General features: G+C 35.5%; 1 protein-coding gene and 1 long non-coding RNA gene across 2 annotated transcripts in view; one reads left to right on the top strand and one right to left on the bottom strand.

The window, feature by feature from the left end:
- Positions 1-13,066, top strand: part of LOC113112297 (serine/threonine-protein kinase 32C-like) — a 48,380-nt gene extending 35,314 nt beyond the window's left edge. The window contains exons 4-12 of the mRNA XM_026277729.1: positions 3,292-3,465; positions 5,446-5,483; positions 5,704-5,793; positions 6,582-6,685; positions 7,584-7,700; positions 8,966-9,091; positions 9,203-9,331; positions 9,804-9,871; positions 11,989-13,066. Of these exons, the coding sequence (XP_026133514.1) occupies positions 3,292-3,465; positions 5,446-5,483; positions 5,704-5,793; positions 6,582-6,685; positions 7,584-7,700; positions 8,966-9,091; positions 9,203-9,331; positions 9,804-9,871; positions 11,989-12,178 (1,036 nt within the window). The 3' untranslated portion in view covers positions 12,179-13,066. The remainder of the gene's footprint in view (positions 1-3,291; positions 3,466-5,445; positions 5,484-5,703; positions 5,794-6,581; positions 6,686-7,583; positions 7,701-8,965; positions 9,092-9,202; positions 9,332-9,803; positions 9,872-11,988) is intronic.
- Positions 13,067-15,632: 2,566 nt separating this feature from the next.
- On the bottom strand, positions 15,633-16,957 carry LOC113112296 (uncharacterized). The gene is made up of 3 exons (XR_003293414.1): positions 16,816-16,957; positions 16,649-16,722; positions 15,633-16,249 (listed from the first exon to the last, which is right to left on the bottom strand). It is a non-coding gene; the product is annotated as an uncharacterized LOC113112296 (long non-coding RNA).
- Positions 16,958-19,573: the final 2,616 nt, after the last annotated feature.

Genomic DNA, 19,573 nt, shown 5'->3' with positions numbered 1-19,573 from the left:
CGTTCCTTATGAAGGCACCTTGTGAAATAAGGCCAGCAGTGAGGCGTTGGCTGCGGGACATTCAGGAGAAATACTCTGAGGAACGAACCGAGCACAGTGTGTGTGTGAGCATCTCGATTTGCTCATGAATTGCAGACAAGTCCTCCGTTATATCTGGGACACTGCAATTTTTTTGAGGAAATGTTGTACTCCCTCTGTTTTCCTCTTCATGTGTTCCTCTCTCTCTCTCTCTCTGCATCCCTCGTCTCATTTGTCATCATGGCCTGATTATTTCAGCCTCTCGGACTCTTTCCAGTCTGCTAACCTTCCTGCTGTGGTGTGGGAGAGAAATAAAGGCCGTCGCTCCCGAACGCCTCCTGTTCTCTTACTGTCATGCTGCATTTTTAACCCACTTCTCAACTATTGACCTGTTGAAGCTTTATCACCTGTCTCTGTGTAAAACTTAAAGGAACAGTTCAAGCAAAAATGAGAATGTGCTGGAAATGTGCTCATCGTCAGGTCACCTGAAATCAGAATGAGTTTGTTTCTTCATCAGGTTTGTAGAAATGCAGCACTGCATCAGTGACTCATCAATGGATGCTCTGCAGTGAATGGGTGCCGTCAGAATGAGAGTCTGATAAAAACATCACAATAATCCACAGCACTCCAGTCCATCAGTGAACATCTGGAGAAGACAAAACCTGAAACACATCCAGCATTAAGATGATTTAATTGTAATGTACTCCAGAATATAATACTGCAAACATTGGTTTGCATGCTGTTTCTGTTGTTCACAAACCTAATTTGAGTCAGATTTGCTGATTGCTAAAAAAAGAGTTTTGTCTAATAAGAGCCCTACCCTCAAGGAAAACTCTGTAAAAATAGGACACAGTGTTCTGTTAATATGAAGGAATGTTCTGTACTGCTTTCTCACATGTGTTTTACTCATATTTTGAAGTAAGCATTACATTGCATTGCATTTTGTCTTAGGAAAGTTAAAACGTAAATATAAAAAACAGATAATGTCCTGGGCAGAAAATAAGTGGTACCTTGTCAGATTTTTATTTTCTCACAGTATAAAAACACACTCTTTCGTGTGTTTGTTTCAGTTCCAGCAGGTTCTTGAGCTCAAATATTTTAAATATTTTTTTTATTAATTACTTTATATAATCATCCTGCCATCATTTATTCCCCTCATTCCTTCTTTAGCAACACAAAAGAAGATATCTTGAGAAATGTCCTGGGGTTTTATTCTAGTTTTGTTCGCAGTATTCTTCAAAATATCTTCTTTTCCAGAACTCAGTCGCTCATACAGGTTTTCAATTAAATTAAATTCAAGTTTATTTTTTATAGCGCTTTTTACGATACAATCATTGCAAAGCAAAATATGAAGTTTCTACAATATTTAGTAGTAGCTTATCAGTGGTGACTGTCAGTTTATGCACATATGACAGGATATTTCAAAAACATTAATACAAGACGTATAGTCAGCCAGATGATGAACATTATTAACATGATTAATTAATAATTACTATATGATGCAGTCACACTTGTAGCAATATTTGTTAGTTCTGTTGTTGATTCAGGGTCAGCATCATCTGAGTTCCTCTGAGAGTCAGCATCCTCTCTTCTCAGGTGTTCTGGATCCAGACTGGAGCTTGTGTAAATCCTAGTTACCACGGGATGAAGATCCAGCAGAAACAGAGAAACACATAGAGACATCATTAGCATAGCTGCTGTTCCAGCAAGAGATGTGTTTTTAATCTAGATTTAAACAGAGAGAGTGTGTCTGAACCCTGAACATTATCAGGAAGGCTATTCCAGAGTTTGGGAGCCAAATGTGAGAAAGCTCTACCTCCTTTAGTGGACTTTGCTATCCTAGGAACTACCAAAAGTCCAGTGTTTTGTGACCTTAGGGTGCGTGATGGGTTGTAGCGTGGTAGAAGGCTAGTTAGGTACGCAGGAGCTAAACCATTTAGGGCCTTATAGGTAAGTAATGATAATTTGTAACTGATACGGAACTTAATAGGTAGCCAGTGCAGAGACTGTAAAATTGGGGTAATATGATCATATTTTCTTGACCTGATAAGGACTCTAGCTGCTGCATTTTGTAATATGTCTTATCCGAATTTAATAGGAGAAAATTATTGGTCATCCAGTCTTTAATATTTATAACACACTCTGTTATCTTAGATAATTTAGAAATGTAGTTTCATCTGGTCTCGTTGAGATATAAAGCTGAGTATCACGAGTATAACAGTGGAAACTAATCCCGTATTTTCTTATAATTTTCTAATAATATTACCAAGTATTACATGTATATTGAAAATAGCAGAGGACCTAGGACAGATCCTTGTGGCACTCCATAATTCACTGGTGATAAATAGGAACATGGGAAGGTTTTGACTGACGTAAATGGTGATTTCTGTGTGAAATGCTCTCTTTAATCTGATTGTTCTGCGGTTCTGACACATTGAAGATCTTCATCATACAGCTCCGGCGGCTCCTGATATCCTCAAGCATCCATCATCTCTCCACTGACCCTGTGATCTTTAATATGAGCCGTCTGACTGAATATGATGCTGTCTATGTCAGACTGAATGAAGAGCGGTGAGATCTATAATAGATGCGGAGATGATTGGCTCTCAGACCTGCGGCCTCTTTCAGACAGGAAATGAGCTCTGGAGTGCTCTGATTGGAGAGACACACACACACTGCTCAGAGAGTTCTCGAAGCATCTCATGAGTATATAATGAGAACGAGGGACTCGCACATATTCAGTGTGAAAAGGAAACTTCATTCCTGTGATCAGCATGTGAGCTGAATGACTCGTGATGCTCCACCAGTGTTATTTTAGTAGCACTGATATACTATTATAGTATGGCAGACAGCGTGTATGGTGTTGTGTGGTTCAGCGGTTTGCTGATGTCAGCGTTGTTTAAATTTATTTTAGTACATCAAGCTATATGAGAATGATTTATATATATTTTTATATATCGTTTATTTTATTTCAAGCAACATTTCCTTTTAAAACATTTATTTTATTTTTTTATTAACAGCATTTGTGCACGAACTTCAGCGCATGACGGACGTTCTGCATACAGATGATTGAAAGCTGATATAAACAGTGAAAACACTTGAATTAAAATGTCAGGATCATCTCTACAACTTAAATTGTGACGAAGCCACCATCACACACACACACACTCCAGTTCATTAGGAGAAGGATTTGCATGTTAAACGTGAGCTGTGTGATGTCACTTCCTGTTTGTTTGCGACCTCTGACCTCTGACCTGTGACCCTGTGCTCCAGGTACTCGTTCCAGGACGAGGAGGACATGTTCATGGTGGTGGATCTGCTGTTAGGAGGAGATCTGCGCTATCATCTGCAGCAGAACGTACAGTTCTCGGAGGACGCTGTCAAACTCTACCTGTGTGAGATGACGCTGGCGCTCGACTACCTGCAGAGCCAGCACATCATACACAGGTGTGTGTCAGCATTAACAACATCAGCAGCACTCTAGCAAGTGGAAATATACTTGTAGATGTTTAATTACTGTTTAGAGCATTGGGATTGCTACACAAGGGCTTAATTAACTTAACTTTTTTAAAACCACAAATTGCTATTTGGCAAAAATAAATATTTGAGTGTTTACATATTCAGTTTTATATTATTTTGAGTGGGATTGGGGGGGTGGGGGGGGGGGGGGGGGCTGATCTGCTGCCCCATCTGCTGTATGAGCTACATTTTCATTCATGTCTAATTAAATATGCTGGTTGTTTTATAATTATTTGAAAATATTGTTTTTATTGTATATTTAATTTAGTTTTAATTTGATTTTTAATAATTTTGTCATGCTTTTTTCATTTTTCTTTTACACAATACTATTATATTTAATTTAATTAAATTTTTGTTCAAATTATTTAGTTGCTTTTATTTCAAAATCATTTTAAGTTATACTTTATTTAATATGTTGTGTTTTTGTGAGTAGTTTTTTATTCAGTTTTAGTTTATTTAGTTATGTTAGTTCATCTTATAAAAAAAAAAATATATATATATATATAGACATTAAGTATAATTTTTGTTCTTTTGTCTTTTTTAATATTTACATATTAAATGTTTATTTTAGAATTATTATTAGTTTTAGATTTTATTGAATTCAAGTAACCAGTTTATACTGGACAGATGGAGAAATTAGTTCAATGTAACTAAACATCCTTGTGAAGACTTCCTGAATGGTAAAATAATTATTAGTCTTATTTAGTATTAGCATTAGTATTATTAGTATTATTCAGAAAGAGGCACGTGTGCGTGTGTGTGTGTGTGTGTGTGTGCTGTCTGCTCACAGGGATTTGTTGTGTAATTGCGTGTTTAGTTCTGCAGGGCTCCTCTGGGAGACGAGGATCCTGTTCCAAATAAAATGTGTGGTTGTCTTGTTTGGACCCCGTCACAAATGCACCAGAACAGAACTGACAGTGAACGCAGTGGACTGAATCTCTCTCTGGTTTTGATAGCTGTGTGTGTGTGTGTGTGTGTGTGTGTATTAGTCAGTCAAATTGTTTTCTCTGCGGTGGAGGTATCTGTATGTTTCTGAAGGAGTGTTTCCTGTCTGTAGTATTATTTAGTTGCGCTAAGTTGGGCAGAAGTGTCTCCTAGCAACAGTGTGCCATGTCACGCTGTCACCGAGGTAAAATTAGTCCAAGAGGAGGATTCCTGAAATGGGGAGAGCATCTGAAAACATCTGACAGACACGGATAGTTCAGAGCTCATGCTGCAGGGATACTGGTGTTTGTGCTCCAGATGTCAGTGATTCCTCAGATCCGTGTCTTCAGGGGGGCTGTTGGTTTAAGATGAACACCTAGCAGTCATCCATAACACCACACAAACACCCTAGCAATGACACGGCAACACACTAACAGCACTCACGACTGATTCAGAGAGACACTAATCAGCAATGATGAGACTGAAAGTGTCTCTGAATGATGGAGTTTCCTCTTGAAGCATGCAGTAGATGGAGATGTCTTGAAGAATGTGATGGGTTGTAATCATGTTACTGCTCTGTGTGTGTGTGTGTGTGTGTGTGTGTGTGTCACAGCTCTGTGTGAATTAATCCCATCATGCTCCCAGCATCATCATGACAGCAGGGAAGCGGCTTGCTGTTAATTAGCTGCGAGGGAATCAGAACACAGCTTTAGCTGGACGGAGCTTTGTTCTTAAATAGTGTGTGTGTGTTTGTGTATGTGTGTGTGTGTGTGTGTAATTAGTCAGTGAGTGTGTTGAAAGTGTGAGTGCCTCCTGAGAACTGAACATTCACACAAAAGAAGGCCACAGAAGCTTTCCAAACATGAGGATCTCACACAAGGATGCAAGATGTGGTCAGCGCCGGAGAGGACGTGACGTGTAAATAAAGACGAGCTGTTGATGTCATGTGAACTGACGTGATGATGTCATGATCTCTCCACACAGGGACATCAAACCGGACAACATCCTCCTGGACGAGCAAGGTGAGATGTGTGTGTGTGTGTGTGAAGCTCTCAGAAATGGTTCAAGGAGACGAGTGTGTGACACGTCCATGTCACTGTGTCCTGTTCTCTTCAGTCTATTTGTGATTTTCCAGAAAGAGGGCATTATTGGGCTGTATTGCTCTAGTAGTTCTCACATCAGTGTGTTTGAGCTTCAGCTCCACTTCTTGTCTGGTTGTCACTCGACTCTGTCGTTCTTCAGGTCACGCACATCTAACAGACTTTAACATCGCTACCATAATCAAGGACGGCGAACGAGCCACGGCGTTAGCGGGTACAAAGCCTTACATGGGTAAGACACGCCACATCATCTACATCACAGATACAGACTCTACACTCATTTTCCACTGATTTCTTGTTCGATTTTTTGGACAGCTGTTTACAGACTGACACCACTGTTATTTTTTATATTTTATTGTTTCATCAATTGTCAATTGTCAAACAATTGTCCTGCATCCACTAGAATGCCTCAGTATGATTTAAAATAAGACAAAAACAGCATTAAAAAGGTTTTTAGTTGGTCCTTAAGAAGTTTTAAATTCTTAAATTTAGTTGTATACAATTTAAGGCCAAAAAAAGTCTTAAATGATATGAGAAAAATCTTAATTTGTAATTTCAAGAGGTCTTGGAGAATGATTGAACAGAGAATGAATTCGCATTTTCAAGAAACAACCCGTCTGCTGTTTTTGTTTTGACCAATGCAGAATTAATCAACCCATAGTTTTACACAAACACGCAGTTGTAAATTTAAACTGGTGGCTCGATAAGAAGCTAATATTCCTTTTAAAAATCTAAAAAATTCATACAGTAAGATAGTAAGATTTTTATACATTTTAAATTATATAGTAATTGATATTTTGACTCTTAAACAGTTTGTGTGTGAAAACCTGTTTTTGAACTCTGAATCATGTTTTTGTAGTCGATTTAAGCTATGTTAAAAAATAAGTCTGAGAACCACTGATCTAACTATGACTTTAAACTAAAATATTAAACTGCCAGTCAGACGGTCTCCTCTTGTCTCGAGTGCACAGATTACATCCCATAATAATCATGGTCTGAACGCTAGTTTTCTCCCAACAGCTCCAGAGATCTTCCAGTCGTTCATGAGCGGGGGAACCGGTTATGCCTTTGAGGTGGACTGGTGGTCGCTGGGCGTGACGATCTTTGAGGTTCTGCGAAGCTGGGTACGAGTGGTGTTGTTGTTTTATCTATAGTTGGCAGATGACAGCGTAATGTATGTCCAGAACTGCGATTCCCAGAAGTTCATACAAAAAGCTCTTAAAGAAATGCTAATGGAATGTTCTTATAACTTAATGATATAAATTCTCTTAACATTGAGAGAAATCGTTCTGAGATCAAGAATCTCGGAACTTGAATGTTCTAAGAAGTGTTTTTTGGTAACCTTTAACTCTTTCCCTGCTGGCATTTTTAAAACAAGTTACCAGTCGCCGCCAGCATTTTCACAAAACTTTCATGGCCCCCAGAATGTTTTGTTGTATGAGAATATGAGCATGCAATATGTGAAAGGAAAGTGTTTTTAAACAAACAAATAAATAACTTTTATTCTAGCTTCATGCATTCTTTTTTATTAACACTTAAATGTTGGTAAGTGATTTTGAACAAAAAGCTGAAAAAATTAAATTTTAGTCCTTTTAGACTAATGTTAGGCTGTTGATGTTTTGAGCATTTCCTTTTTTACATTTGCATCTGCTTACATGTGTGATCACGTGTTTCTGGTGCTTCTTCTTCTGTGTGATTCAGAACTCTTTCAGATGTGTAATAGCGCCCCCTACTGTATAACAGTGAAAACACGGACACAGACAATTCTGTCAATGGCAGGGAAAGAGTTAAAAAGTGTTCTAATTATAACAAGAAAACTGTAATGTTCTTAGAATAGAATATTAAATAATGTAATCTAATGTAATAAAACATTTTTGTAACCTTTAAATAGTTACAAGCATGAACAGAAACCTTTTAGTGTTTTATAAACATTTCAAAACAATTTCTCCCACAGTGTTTTTATGGTGTAAATTTGTTACCTGTGAAGACCTGAACATATTTCTGTGTCTGTGTGTCTGTCAGAGGCCGTACGACATCCACGCCAGTAACTCGGTGGAGTCTCTGCTGCAGTTGTTCAGTACGGTCAGTGTTCAGTACAGCTCCTCCTGGAACAAAGACCTGGTCTCGCTGCTCAGGAAGGTGAGCTGGACAGAACATCACCAACACCTTACAATGGGCTTTACTGAGTGGTTGCTATGGTGTTTTGGGTGGTTGCTATGGTGTTTTGGGTAGACCGAAGAGCCTTTACCTTGAGAAACTGCATTAATGAGGATGAAATGGACAGAAGATGTAGAGAGAGAGAGAAATGAAAATAGACTGGAATGCAGATGGAGTCAGAATGAATAAAGAGAGAATAAAACACTGTAATGATGCAGGGGAGAGATTGTGATGAGCGAGAGAAAGAGGAGGAGATGATAATGAGCTGGAGAGATAATAAAATAAGATGAATGAAGAAAATGCTGGAGAGAGAGAAGAAATAATATGAGAGAAGGATGGATGTCAGAAGAACAGAGGAGCAACGTGAGACATTAAAGTCATTGATTAGATTATACTGTGTGCATGAACAGATGGACCCACAGGAAGTGTGCTGCTTCCAACTTCCTCTTTCAGCTCAGCAGCTCTCTGTTATATTTCATTTAAGAACTCAGATGTTATTTGATAGACATATAGACACAAATGAGTCAATCTGATTCATCGCTTAAATCAAAAGCATGTTCATCAGTTATGAAATCAAACTGTAAATCCAAAAAAAAATCTTAAATCTTAGTAAAAATATGAAATGTGTGATGAATTGCATGTGGTCCTTTATTGTGAGTAGCAGTGGATGAAAGTGCCTGCAAAATGCATAACTGTCAATCAAAGTCTCAAACAGACTTTGAAAAGAGGACGTTTCCCTGCTGACAAAAATACGTTGTAAGAATGTTTCGCTAACGTTCCATTTAAGTTATGAAAACGTTATTTCTGAGTGTTCTCAACGTCCAGTTTTTTTAGATGTTTTAAAAGCTTTTTTTGTTCATGTGAAGGTTAATGGAACATTCCATTTGATCAAATATTGGAGGAATGTTACTTTTGAATGTTCTCTAAAAAACCCTAACCCTAACGTTCCATGAGTGATGTGTAATAATGTTTTTGTGCCAATGCTTTAAGAACATTATTAAACGAACATGAACATTCTATTAACGTTACTGGAAGAACGTTTGTTCGTGATTTTGAGAGAACCATGCCAAGTTCTGAGAACGTTCTCTAATGAGTTAATTTTGCTCCTTATATCCTGGTTAACGCAGGAATATGTCACATTACAGTAGTTGAGTGTGGTGTGAACGCTTCTTTGAATACGAGTACACACTGATGTTGTGTGTGTGTGAGTGAGAACTGAAGTGTGTTTGTGTTTTGTGTTTCTGTAGTTATTGACGGTAAACCCAGAGCATCGCTTCTCTAGTCTGACTCAAATGCAGACGGCACCCTACCTCTCCGATGTCAACTGGGACGACGTTTATGAGAAGAAGATGGAGCCCGGCTTTGTTCCCAATGTGAGATTGAGCTCTCTCTCACACACACACACACACACATAGACACACACCAGATGTGTTCTTTCAGTCGTTTCTCTGTAACGCTCCCTCGTTTCTGTTCTTCTCAAACAGAAGGGTCGTCTGCACTGCGATCCCACCTTTGAACTGGAGGAGATGATCCTGGAGTCCCGTCCTCTTCATAAGAAGAAGAAGCGACTGGCAAAAAACAGATCGAGAGACAACAGCAAGGATTCTCAGTCTGTGGGTGAAACTGACACACACAAACACACACACACACACAGGTCTCAGAAATTACATTTCACTCTTACAGTTGTGTGACATTTGTGAGTAATCCCTGAGCTCTGCGTCTCGGGCGACGGTCTGAAGACCTAAAGGCCGACACATTGATTGTGTTTATCCCTCAGGCTTTATTATATTGAGCCTGACTGACGTCCTCCACACACACCTCCTCTCAGCAGATATTTTCCGTGTGTTTGGGTGATTACAAAGCGTGTTTTTAATCAGATCAGCGTGAATCAGCTGGAGAGGCCTGAAGACGAGCGTCTGTGGTCTGTAGATGCAGGAAGTGCAGCATTATGACCTGGATGATTAAATTATGAAGCTCTCAGTGCTGGAGCTCCTCCTGATGTACGGAGGCTATTTCTGGTGTGTTCCTGCCGTCTGAAGGCTAGCTAGAGCTGATTAACCAGTCCTTTCTTTGTTTTTCTCTCAGGAGAACGACTATCTTCAGGAGTGCCTTGAAGTCGTCCAGCAAGAGTTCATGATTTTCAACCGTGAAAAGTGAGACTAGAAACACTCGGGTTTTGTTTTAGTTTCCATCAGCGGAATTCCTCTAAATTCATGCATTTCTTTGAATCCACCCTGAGATTTCAGTAATTTAACACATGCACCATGACATATGCAGATGAACACACAAACTATTTTATCTTGTTAGTATGCATTTTATTTTATCACAAATATATTCATTTTAATTTCACATTTATGATTGAATTCATTGCTAGTTTTTCATTCTTAGACCTATTTTGGAGATTAAATTGTATTCAGAACAAAATTTTTCTTTCCTTCTTTTGGGGAATCCTTATTTGTAAAACTGTATAAAATTAAAAATAAATATTAGCATTATTAAAATGATAATATTGTTAGGTTATAATATTTATAACTAGCTGCATATAATAAGGTTTCTGCAGGTCTCAAAAAGTTCTTAATTTGTCTTTAAAAGCTCTTAAATCAGAGCAAAAAGTCTCAAATATTAAATGTTGCACACACTACAAAAATGTTATATCTCAGTATTTATCCTCTTATTTTCCAGAACAAATATCTAAACATCTTTAAATGAAATGAGTTTATGATTAAAGATATAAATATCTGTCATTGAGAAAATTAAGAGCCCATTTCTTCCTGTTTTAATCATAAACTCACTTCATTTTGATCAATTCCACAGAAAACAGTACGTCTGTCAATCTGTAGACATTTGAGCTAAAACAAGACAAAATACAGATTCATTGCAGTGCATTTTAGCATTTTAGAGCAGAACTATTCAAGCCTTGGGCAATGCTTTTTCTTTTTGCAAAATTAATTTAAAAAAAAGAATGGTGTGAAGTTGTATTTTTAATCTTTGAAGTGTTTCTAATTCAGCTCATTTTGCCTCATTTTGACATTTACATTTAGAGCACATGTTGATCTATTGTGTTTCCTTCAGTTCTTCTCTTTCTTGCTCTTAAAAAGGTCTTCGTAAAGTCTTAAATTGACCTTTAATTTTACCTTTATTACCTTTATCTTCATATCTGCCACATTATTCATGAATCTGTCAGAAAGAACATATTAACATGAACACCACCATAAAGCCAAGGTGGAGAAACTGTGGATTTTCTCTGGGTTTTTCCGAGTTGCAGACAAAACATTTTACATTTTAAATCCAAAGTCTGTATTAATGGTCTTTTTTGTATTCAATCTGTCGCATGTACAAAATGCAAAAATGTTTTAAAATTATTATAGAATATATATGATTCAATTTACAGCACGTACATATATTGAATAAAATCCAAAAAAAAAAAAAAAAAACACACCCATGCACACTTTTTATTCATTATTTTATAGATTTAAAAAAATCTACAAAATGCATCACAATCTTGTTCTGACCAAAGTGATTTGAACACACCATGTTTGTACAAACTGTTAATTTTAGTTTACAGTCAATATAATACACAGTTTAAAGAAAGAAAAATGCCAAATTACCAAAGATACAGTGCCTTTTTAATATACTTAAAGGGTTAGTTCACCCAAAAATGAAAATTAGCATTAGCATTTAGCATAGTGTGTATTAGTTTCTTCTTTCAGACGAATCCAAATGGAGTCCTGGCTCTTCCAAGGTGTATAATGGCAGTGAATGGGTGTTTCTGTTCAACAGTCCAAATGAAGTCCAATAAAGCGCATCCATCCATCATAAAAAGTATCTTTTTTGGGATGCTCTCGTTGCTTGTTCATGATGCAAGTTCATATTTAAGAGTTGAGAAGGCCTATCTGTGACTTCAAATCACTTTTGTTTGGAGCAAGATGCATGGCAAAATACCTGAACAAGATTTTTTAACTCCATAACATTTTGTAGAAAGACTTTATCCTTGCATTGTTTAATTGTGCAGTACTGTGTTTCTTGCACCATGCAACTTGGTTTTACAGCAAATAAAAATAAAATTAACTGTCGATACAGACTTTGCATTTGACATTTTATCTAGGCTTGTAGAGTTTCCTATTTATTGATACAATTTTACAGAGACGTTTGTGTGTTCAGCTCCTGAAAACAATCATTCTGTCATCACTAGAAGGCATCATTTCACTGACCATCCGTCTCAAACTTGACTTCCTGAAGATCTCTTGCTTGTTCCTGTGCTGTGGTTCAGGTCGAAGCGTCGGCAGGAGGAGGGCTGTATGGGAGCAGATGGAGACGCCGATCCAGACGGAGACGGAGATGGAGACGAGGCCGAGGGAGGAACGGAGGACGAAGAGACGGAGGCCGAACCCGAGGCCGAACCAGAGGCCTCCAAACTGAGCATGTGTGGCTCGGTCTGCTCATCTCCAGGAAGCTGCTAGCGCCCCCTGCTGTCTCGGAGCTGCTCACCGCGCCTTTAAAAGCCCTCGTGATCCGAGCCGTGAGTGAGCCGCATGGCTTCTTTCGTCTCTGTCGCTCCTAGAGTAAGTTTGAACTTCTATGCAACGTAACTCTTCAGCATGATGTAAAATAGAGATTTAGAGGCAATTCTACAATGTAAGACTGTTCGCTTGAGTATGACGACGCCACATGAAACCCGCCAGACGATGGAGATCTTCATGATGAATCCACACACATCAAGCTGCTTGATGAGCAACTGATAACTGACTTAATTGTGTTTGTATGTTTACATGTGTGACTTCTTATGGATCATGGAAGCATCTGGTGCCTCTTGAGTTCAGGACAGAGTTTCCTGCTTTCATGTGCTGCTCGAAGTCAGATTGCTGGACTAATATTTGTTATTAAAAATATATGATCTTAAAGTATTAACTTAAGTATTAGAAATGAAGCAGATGCTGTTCTTCCTCTAAGAAGTATTTCATGGATTGTTTATGGGGTATTTATTTTTGTGTGTTGTTTTCCAATACAAATGTCAGACGATTCGTAAATCAAGATAAATTTGGAGAAGCAAAAATATATCAGATATGAAGTCTTGTTTTCTGTAAAATGGATCAAGATTAAGTTGTGGGTGTTGTTTGAGATGTTTGACTTCCTCCAGCACTTTAAAGCAGAAAATCCTCTGTCGAATCAGATCTAGAGAGTCGTTTGTTTTGTTTTCCTTGGACTGATCTGTTTACAGTGAGATGAATCGGTTTAATTGTACATGAGGACATCACATGACCATTTCTGCAGTGACATCCGTGCTAACCAGTGCTGCATTTATTTGATCAAAAATACAGTAAAAAAATATTGAAATATTACTTTAATGTAAAACATCTGTTTTCTGTGTGAATCTGTGTTAAAGTGTAATGTATTTCTGTGATGCTCCGCTGTATTTTCAGCATCATTCCTCCAGTCTTCAGTGTCACATGATCTTCAGAAATCAGAATAATATGATGATTTACTGCTCAAGAAACATTTCTGATTATTATTAATGTTGAACACAGTTGTGCTGCTCGATATTTCTGTGGAAACTATGATACACTATCATTCAAAAAAAAATGTTTTTAAAGATATTAATCCTTTCTTTCATCAAGGATGCGTAACATTGATCAAAAGTGGCATTATAAAGATGTTCTATTTCAAATAAATGCTGTTCTTCTGAACTTTGATTTATTTTAAACTCATGTGACACTGAAGAGGAATGATGCTGAAAATACAGCTGTGCATCACAGAAATACATTACACTTTAACACAGATTCACACAGAAAACAGATGATTTACACTAGAATAATATTTCACAATTTTTACTGCATTTTTGATCAAATAAATGCACGAACAGAAAATAATTATTTTGAGTGGTAGTGTAAGATAGACACAATCTTTAATTTTGGCGTGTTTAAGGGCACGCTATTAGCCAGGATGATGATGATGATGATGATAGTATATTTCTCTCTGTTTGTCGCTGCTTTAACCCTTCCTGCCCTGCTCTCACATGTTGCCAAACTCTTTTCTGACTGTTAGACTCTTAAACGCAGTGAAGGTTTGATGAGACGCCGATCCTTCATCTCTGCTGCTTATGAATCTCTATAGGACGCCAGATTAAGATTGATTTATAGCTCTCTCTCTCTCTCTGTGTGTGTGTGTGTGTGTGCGTGTGTGTACGTGTGTGTGTGTGTGTGTGCGTGTGTGTGTCTTTAGCGTAGCATTAATTCAGTAAGTGACGTCGGCACACGTGTAGCGAATCACTACCGTAAACTCACCGCTTCATCATGTAAACATGTACATAGTGAAAAGCCTGAGTATTTTCCACAGTTTTATGTGGATGTGCTGACATTAGCGAGTTTAAATATAGACGATACGATACTGAGAGGTTTTATGAAGCAACGTCTTGTTTAAAATCTCTCTCAAGTGTGCAGGCACAACTTGTGGGCAAAAACGCCAAAGCTTTTGTACCATTTGCATAGCCATTTCTAATCTAAACGAGTGCCTGCGTGTGCGTGTGTGTGTGTGTGTGTGTGTGTGTGTGTGTTTAGCGCGTAAAGCTCATAGAAACACAAGAACATTTGTAAAGAAGCATTTATTGTAGTAAGTGAACTCCTGGAATGTTTAATCTGAAGTCAGTCTGTGGTGTGAATGCTCAATCTGGTTTCACATCACATGACTTCTGACTTTAACCTAGTTTTCCATTGTAATGTGGACGGCATGATACTGTACGTATACATAGATACTCTTGAATATTTTGGCAACCCATAGATTTTGACGATCATTAAAATATGAATAAAGAATGAATATGTTCTTGTGCCTCTTATTTCTCCACCAATCAAATACATAATGGTTTATTTTTTTTTATAAATATATTTTCAAATATATATTTTGAAAATACAATATATTTATTTATTTAAAAAAATATTTATAAAAAACATATACTGTATATATTTAACATGTTTTTTGTTCAGATTTTTACATTGCAAATTTATCCATAACACTTTAAAGTTACATCCAGTGTTATTTTACTAAAATAATTTTTATTGATTAGTTGTATTATTTTTTTTATTTTTTATTTTTTTTTACTGTATGGAAATTGTGTTTGTGTGTGTGTATTTATTAGTTAAACTGAAGTGTGTGTGTGTCTCGATCATATGAGGTTGAAAATGTCAGCAAAGCAACAAGGTGTTTGTGTTTCCTGCTTCTATATAAACATGTTCTCCTTCCATCTGCTCAGATTCACACCATCTGCTGCTGAACGCGACGCAAACATACAGAAGAAAGACACATTTCACCACAAATCCTCCAGAAAGTCAGTCATTCCAGCTTTTGAGTTTCTGAACCTATTTGTTCAGGTACATGAGATCAGTGCAAACTTTATTATAAAAATACTTTAGGCCTGGACCACAACGTGAAAAAAAATAAATAAAAATAAATCCATGTGTATCAAAGCATGTTTTGATGTGAGTTTAACTTGTGATTTTCTTCCTCAGAATTTTTTTCTCCCAATTTTTTTGTCTTTAAAACCTTTTCTGTTCAAAAAACTTGTTCAAATTTTTTGCCCTTTAAGTTTCTTATTAGAAAACTTCTCTTAAGTATGCTCCCCTTAATTTTTTTCTCCCTTTAAAAACATTTTCAAGACATAAAAAAAAGTTTTTTTTTAGGAAAAAAGGGATTAAAAAAGTAGAGAAATTTTTTAATGAGAAAAAAAAAAAAATTTTATTGAAAAAATTTAAAAGAGAGAAAACTTCAGACTTCTACTCAAGAAGGATCTAAGACACAATTTTTCCTAATTTTTTCCCCACATTTAAAAACTCGAGCCTTGGGCATTAAGATGAAAACAAAAAAAAACAAAAAAAAGATTATTATTTTATTTCAATAGTGTTTGGTACATTAATTGGGACACAGTTTAGGTTGGATGTCAAAAATCGGTTATTTTTTATTTAGTTTATTAACACATTCCAAGTCAGCGCATATTCATGACAACATGAATCAGTCAGTTCATAATGTGAAAATGATTTTATGACAGTTATTCTAGCATAGAGAGACTAGTGAGATGCAGTGTATTAAAACAAAAATACAAACTCTGAACACAACAAAACAAATTAAACTAAAACTAACTAACAACAAAAGCGACCGCACATGAGCAATGCATGCTGGGAGTCTGAACAGGCAAACTGGATTTAATGAAGTAAAAAGAACCCTGATAAAATCATGTACACTGTAACAATGTTATGTGTTTTTGTACATTCACATGCATACAATGATTGATCAAGTGAAGATCATCAGCTCTCATCAGTGGTTCCTTAAATCATCAGTTATAATACAGTTCTAAACAAACGCTGGAATAAACCACTGACATGCAGTAAAATGGTATAAATGATTAATTAAATTTTTACTGTGAAAAGCTTAAAAATAAACCCTGTTTTGACCCATTATAGGATCAGAATGAATCTGAATGATCCGCTCTGTCCCGTTATTGTTGCATGTGATCTTGTGAAGAAATGTCTGGATCATATTCAACCCTGGAATCAAAATTAAGAAAAAATTAAGAAATTATATTTTTCATTAAGAAAATCACTCATTATTACTTTTTGTTTTTAGCATTGAGATGTTATTTTCATGACAAGTCTTGTAGAAAATCTCTAGAAATGTATGTTCATGCTGCACAGACACTATTTTTTATAAATTTGGTAAAGTACTATTTGAAAAAAAAGTATACTTCTCCACTAAATAAAATGGAAAAATCTTAACCTTAAAAAACCTAAAAATAACCTTAAGGACATTCACCTCTTAAAGCTTCTGTAAACCTGAAACTTTTATTTTAGTTATTAATATTAATCTCTGGACAATTTATTTCATAAATAAAAAAAGGATTATATAGAAGTCTTGACAGCTGTTGAATGAGATTAAACATAACCTACACGGGGCGGCCTGTGAATGCTGCTGTGGACAGTGAGGGGATTGGTGTCAAAAAGGCAAAGAACTGCTGCATTCTCTGTGTTCAGTTGTCATGAAAATAATATAACAATTATACAGTAAATATGAGTCAGATGTGTTTGATTTGACTGTCTGTAAGATTCACACACACTTCTGATGATCATCATGTTCTCACGAGTCAGGAGCCGGCGGCTCGTCCAGTATGTCAATTAGTGGTTTGTCCAGCAGGGGGCTCCACTCAGGGGCCTCCACAGCATCCAGCAGAAGAGCCAGCTCCGCCTCCAGCTTCTGAAGAGAGTCCTCCACCCGCTGACCAAACACACAACCATGAGAGTGGACAATAAAGATACACACATATAAGCGTCTACAGTGAAAAATGCTAAATTGACACACTCATTATGACCAATGAAGCATTCTACACTTCATGTCATTTAGATAAAACAGTCACGGAATAGTGACGGAAGAAAAAAATAGATTTGCTGATGACCACCATATCATTAAAATAAATAAATAGATTTTGACTTTTTGTGAAAAGTGAAGTATAAAACAAAGAATTCTTAGAGAGAAAATTAGAATTTAGAGGACCAAAAACTAAAACATTTGCAAGATGTAAACCAAGAATTTAGAGGACAGAAAAAAAAAAAAAAACAAGACAAATTCAAAATTTTGAGGGAAAAAAACAAATACTTAAAAGAGGTAAAGTCAGAATTTAGAAAAAGTCTTACATTTGCAAGATTTAAACTCAAAATTTAGAGGAAAAAGTCTTACATTGGCAAGATTTAAACTGAAAATTTAGAGGAAAAAGTCTTACATTGGCAAGATTTAAACTCAAAATTTAGAGGAAAAAGTCTTACATTTGCAAGATTTAAACTAAAAATATAGAGGAAAAAGTCTTACATTTGCAAGATTTAAACTCAAAATTTAGAGGAAAAAGTCTTACATTGGCAAGATTTAAACTGAAAATTTAGAGGAAAATGTCTTACCTTTGCAAGATCTAAACTGAAAATTCAGAGGAAAAAGTCTTACGTTTGCAAGATCTAAACTCAAAATTTAGAGGAAAAAGTCTTACATCTCCAAACTAAACTGAAAATTTAGAGGAAAAAGTATTACGTTTGCAAGATCTAAACTGAAAAATTTAGAGGAAAAAGTCTTAAATTTGCAAGATTCAACCTCAAAATTTAGAGGAAAAAAGTCTTACATTTGCAAGATTCAACCTCAAAATTTAGAGGAAAAAAGTCTTACATTTGCAAGATTTAAACTCAAAATTTAGAGGAAAAAGTCTTACATTGGCAAGATTTAAACTGAAAATTTAGAGGAAAATGTCTTACCTTTGCAAGATCTAAACTGAAAATTCAGAGGAAAAAGTCTTACGTTTGCAAGATCTAAACTCAAAATTTAGAGGAAAAAGTCTTACATCTCCAAACTAAACTGAAAATTTAGAGGAAAAAGTATTACGTTTGCAAGATCTAAACTGAAAAATTTAGAGGAAAAAGTCTTAAATTTGCAAGATTCAACCTCAAAATTTAGAGGAAAAAAGTCTTACATTTGCAAGATTCAACCTCAAAATTTAGAGGAAAAAAGTCTTACATTTGCAAGATCTAAACTCAAAATTTAGAGGAAAAAGTCTTACATTTGCAATATTTAAACTCAAATTTTTGAGGAAAAAGTCTTACATTTGCAATATTTAAACTCAAAATTTAGAGGAAAAAGTCTTAAATTTGCAAGATTCAAACTCAAAAGTTAGAGGAAAAAGTCTTACATTTGCAAGATTCAAACTCAAAATTTAGAGGAAAAAGTCTTACATTTGCAATATTTAAACTCAAAATTTAGAGGAAAAGTCTTACATTTGCAAGATTCAAACTCAAAATTTATAAAAAAAAGTCTTACATTTGCAAGATCTAAACTCAAAATTTAGAGGAAAAAAGTCTTACATTTGCAAGATTCAAACTCAAAATTTAGAGGAAAAAAGTTACATTTGCAAGATCTAAACTCAAAATTTAGAGGAAAAAGTCTTACATTTGCAAGATTTAAACTCAAAATTTAGAGGAAAAAGTCTTACATTTGCAAGATTCAAACTCAAAATTTAGAGGAAAAAAGTCTTAAATTTGCAATATTCAAACTCAAAATTTAGAGGGAAAAAGTCTTACATTTGCAAGATTCAAACTCAAAATTTAGAAAAAAAGTCTTACATTTGCAAGATCTAAACTCAAAATTTAGAGGAAAAAGTCTTAAATTTGCAAGATTCAAATTCAAAAGTTAGAGGAAAAAAGTCTTAAATTTGCAAGATTTAAAGTATAGATTTATAGAATTTATGGTAACAAAAAAGTCTGAAGAAGAAGAAAAATCTAAATTCAGAAGAAAAAAGTCAAAAATGTGCAATATTTTAACTCAAAATTTATAGAAAAAAAGTCTAAACTAAAATTTTAAAAGAAAAAGTCACAAATTTGCAAGATCTATACTCAAAATTTGAAGGAAAAGAGTCACATATTTGCAAGATATAAACTCAAAATTTAAAGGAAAAAAGTCACAAATTTGTAAGTTCTTCATTCACAATTTAGAGGGGAAAAGTCACAAATTTGCAAGTGTAAACGGAATTTAGAAGGAAAAATTTCACTTTTTTTGTGAAAAAGTTATAGATTTGCATTTAGGAAAATAAAAAAAATGCAAGTGTAAACAGAGTTTAGGGAGGAAAAGTCCTCCCTAAAATGACACAAATTTGCAGGATGTACATTTAGAATTTAGAGGGAATAGACAAATTAGCAAGAGGTAAATTCAGAATTTAGAGGAAAAATAGTATTAAAAATTGTAAGATGTAACCTCACAATTTAGAGAAAAAAAAGTCACAAATTTGTAAGTTTACATTTAGAATTTAGAAGGAACAATGTAACAAATGTTCACAAAATTGTAAG

The sequence above is a fragment of the Carassius auratus genome, chromosome 13 (genome assembly GCF_003368295.1).
Source record: "Carassius auratus strain Wakin chromosome 13, ASM336829v1, whole genome shotgun sequence".
Lineage (NCBI taxonomy): Eukaryota > Metazoa > Chordata > Actinopteri > Cypriniformes > Cyprinidae > Carassius > Carassius auratus.
This window is presented reverse-complemented; position numbering and strand designations above follow the sequence as displayed.